This window comes from Hetaerina americana, unplaced genomic scaffold, assembly GCF_022747635.1.
Source record: "Hetaerina americana unplaced genomic scaffold, ioHetAmer1.1.p SCAF_1, whole genome shotgun sequence".
Classification (NCBI taxonomy): Eukaryota; Metazoa; Arthropoda; class Insecta; order Odonata; family Calopterygidae; genus Hetaerina; species Hetaerina americana.
The window spans coordinates 85,186,471-85,190,361 of NW_027286069.1; the positions used below are offsets into that span (position 1 = coordinate 85,186,471).

The window sequence follows — 3,891 nt, forward strand, 5'->3', positions numbered from 1 at the left end:
TTCCTTTTCTGCATTCTTTTAATTTGAAAAATTTATATGCTTACTCTTACTAACATTAATGCCCATATTGTTATTATTTGTAGCCCATTCACCAAGGAGATCGATGTCATTTTGTAGTATTACGCGATCATTTACATGCTCTAACTTATGAGTGTGACCATTGGACTACCTTGAATCTATAGTAATTACGAGTAGTAATTACTATCAATTATAGTAAAAGAAACTAAATTTCATAAAGTTCGGTGACGTTGAAAGATTTAACTTGATGTCTCACGTAGCAAAAACCCTAAAAAAGGGTATGTAAAAGGCAGAAGGGTATCAGGAATATAAGAAATATTTTTAAGTTACGAATGGTTAGGTCTCAGAAGAGAAAGAGGACCATGATGCAATCAATATGTCTTGCGAAGACAATCGGAGATGGACTTCGTGGGAAGAATAGGACAGCGTTCATACGATTCTTCACCCTGGAAATAAACCTTTGATACGGCGAAATGGTGTATGGTGATAAATCCTGAGGGCCACTTAAGAAGAATAAACTCGAACGAAGGCTTATCTGGAATTCGTGTCCCTAACAGAGGGTTATGGTAACAAATGTTGTCAAATAGGAAATAAGTCGGATATTGTAAGTAGGAAGAGGCGACAGACAGATGTAAAGTTTATAATTGTGAATAACGTTTTTAATATAATTGAATAAGAAGACGGTGATGAAAAATACCTCTGCAGCCGATCCCGAGAATTGGGGTAGGACGGATTAGGATGATGAATGTCAGATTCGCGGGTGATGTGGCAATAATGGCGTAAACCCATGAGTTCTTGACTAGAACGTTCAGTTAACTGGAAAGATTATGTTAAACGTTAGGATGTTGAAAAAAATTACAAAAACGAAGGTAATGTAACACGCATTATAGTATTGAGTGAATTTAATTAAATACAGGGAATACAGAAGTCGGGCAGGTAGAATAGTTAAACTGTCTTTCATGTATGAGATACAAATTTTCACTTTTCCACAGATTTATTGTAACGTACAACGCAGTTCATCGATCCATCTTCAGGTACAAGACGTGTTGCCTTGATGCCAAGCCATCTTCAGGTACAAACGCGTTGTACGTTACAATAAATTTGTGGAAAAGTGCAAATTTGTTTCTCATAATGACGAACCACCACTTCATCTCGCCTGAATCAGTTGAATATACCTTTCATGTGTTTCAACATCATATTTGGAAATTGAGAAGGTAATTTATAGCAGAATAGGGATAGCGAAGCAGACTTTTTTAAAAATGAATTAGATATTATATGGATACATACTTTGTGGAATGCAGTGCAGAGACGTGGAAATTAAAGAAAACTGATGACATACGAATAGAAGCGATCGAGATGTGGTCGTAGAGTTGGGAAGATAGGGTAAAAAATGAGGGAGTGTTGGAAAAGATCAACGAAAAGTGACTATAAGGAAGAGAAAAGCGAACTGGAGAGGCGTTGTGGTAAGAGGAGATGGCTGGTAAAAAATGATAATGAAGGTTTGAGAAGAGAGGAAAAGGGGAAGAAGAAGTCTCAGTGCTGGTTAACCTGAGAAAGGGAATGGACTTCGGAGATTTGAAGAGAGCGGCAGGGGAACGGTGGCTGTGAAGATGAAAGTGGCAAATGGTTAATAAACTGGCCTAAGAAGCAAATGACCAATGATGAAGACCGAAAATGGAACGTCATGGGTTTCACAAGACTTCGGGATTAATATGGAGTTGAGGTCTCTTATCCCCAGACTTAACTTGGAGAAGATTTCCTTTTTACTCCGCATTTCCCGTATTTTTCCAGAATATCATCATCTATAATTTCTGTCTTGCGTCAATAACACTGATATTGCGATTTAACTTCCTCATGAGACTGATTTTTTATTTTAACGAACGCGGAAAAGAGCCGTTAGCGGACTACTCTGAACGTTTCTATCACTCTTAGTTCCACTATCGTCCAGTTCAATCGGTCATACTTTTTCCAGAAAGACCTGCGGGTGATGAATTCTTTCAACTCCTCTCTGACTTGGGTCAGAAGAAAACTAAAGAGATGTATCGTCTCTCATTTCGATGGGAACATTTTCCGGATTTTTCCGGTAGGTAAGGTTCCAGTAAAATTATAAAACGTTTGCTTTCATTGAATATTTATTTATGATACAAATAAATTACACTTCATTCGAAAATGAAGGGGATTCCTTGAGCAATTTAGTGGATGAGGGTCTTGCCGTAGGCGACGGGGGCGGCGGCGTAGGCCAGGGGAGCGTGGTAGGCAGCGGCGACGGGGGCGTGGTAGGCGAGGGGAGCGGCGACCTTAGCGACGACGGGAGCGGCGATGGCGGCCTTCACGACGGTGGCGGCTTCCTTGTGGACGACGGCGTTGAATCCGTTGACGGGGTCTGCGGTGTAGTCGACGACGCGACGGGTTCCGTCGGCTTCGATGAGGCTGTACTGTCCCTGGACGACATCTCCGCTGCGGCTCTCGCTCTGGCTCTTGGAGTCTCCGGTCAGAGCATCCTGGATGTCATAAGAGTAGGAGTACTGGGGGTTGGGGTCGAAGTCGGTGTCAACGACGGCCTTAGCGACGGGGGCGGCGACGACGGCCCTAGCGAGGGGGGCGGCGACGACGGTCCTGGCAACGGGGGCGGCGTAGGCAAGGGGAGCGGCGTGGGCAATGGCGGGTGCGGCATAAGCGGCGGGGGCATAGGCGGGTGCGGAGTAAGCCAGGGAAGGGATGACTCCAGCGCGGGCGACGGCCACGAGGGCGGCGAAAACGACGAACTGTGGAGAGTAAAGGATTTTTGTTATTGTAAAATGTTGAAGATCAAATCGGTATGTAGCGAAAGCTTCCATAATGTTCATGTAGAACTGGCGATGTAATTAAGTGGTGTTTGGAGAAATAATATTATCAAGGGCTTGTGAAAAAGGAGCAAGACTTGTTTGATTAATCAGATATATCGTAAATAGGTCGTGGGAGATCAGTCGCCATTTAAAATGCTGGGATGTTTTTGTGTGTCTGCTATGCTTCTCTTATTTTAATGTCCATGTAACACTGAGGAATAATTGAGGTGTAGTTCTTTTGTTTCACCTAGAATGAATTTCTTCTGTGATAGTTATTGTATTTTGCTTCTGCCAATTAAGTATCTATTGTGTTTATTTCCAGAAGACACATTACAAAACGCTGATAGGGGAACAAAAAGAAACTAAATGCTGAGATATCTTTAGTTGGTCGTAGATCACTTTCTATCTTTGAGGCTTATGGAGAGTAACGCGGCTTTAAGGTTCGATATTTTCTATGTGTAATTATATGTTTGAAGCCAAATCAACAGCCTCTGCATGTTACAAAGTATTGTTTCTTTGAATTGATGTAATTTACGTCGTGGAAAATATCCAGCGCTACTTTGGCAATTATATTTGCAAAGTTTATCAGTTTAGGATTGAGACCTCATCCAAAAACTATTATGAGCGCTCATTGGTCCTAATTGAGATATAACTGTATGAATTCGTTTCGGCGCTACTGCGAGACTTCTTGTAAACCGATAATCCGCAGTGCAAAGCACAAGCTACGATGTATCCTTTGTGGACTCACCTTGAATGCCATTGTGTCAGTGGGCTGATGTGCTCTGTGGTGAAAAGCTCGGACTGGCGTCTTATATACTCGTTCCCCGTCGCGGCTCTCCTCCTCCCTCTCCCCAACTCCCCCACCACCCACGATGTCCGTAGCCTGTCCATGGCGCAATTCCCAAGTACCGCCCCTGGCTTCCGACCTCTGATGGCTACTCCACCCCTTATGCAACATGTGTTCCAAATTTCAATATCACATTCCGAAGCTCCTGTCTGTGGAATTTCCCTATGCTTGTATTGAGAGCACTTGCAGATTTTTCGAGCA

General features: G+C 42.9%; 1 protein-coding gene across 1 annotated transcript; it reads right to left on the minus strand.

The window, feature by feature from the left end:
* Positions 1-2,210: 2,210 nt before the first annotated feature.
* On the minus strand, positions 2,211-3,605 carry LOC139688320 (larval cuticle protein A3A-like). Its single transcript, XM_071585862.1, has 2 exons — positions 3,592-3,605; positions 2,211-2,783 (listed from the first exon to the last, which is right to left on the minus strand). The coding sequence occupies exons 1-2, from the start codon at positions 3,601-3,603 to the stop codon at positions 2,211-2,213; spliced, it is 585 nt and encodes a 194-aa protein (XP_071441963.1). The 5' UTR covers positions 3,604-3,605.
* Positions 3,606-3,891: the final 286 nt, after the last annotated feature.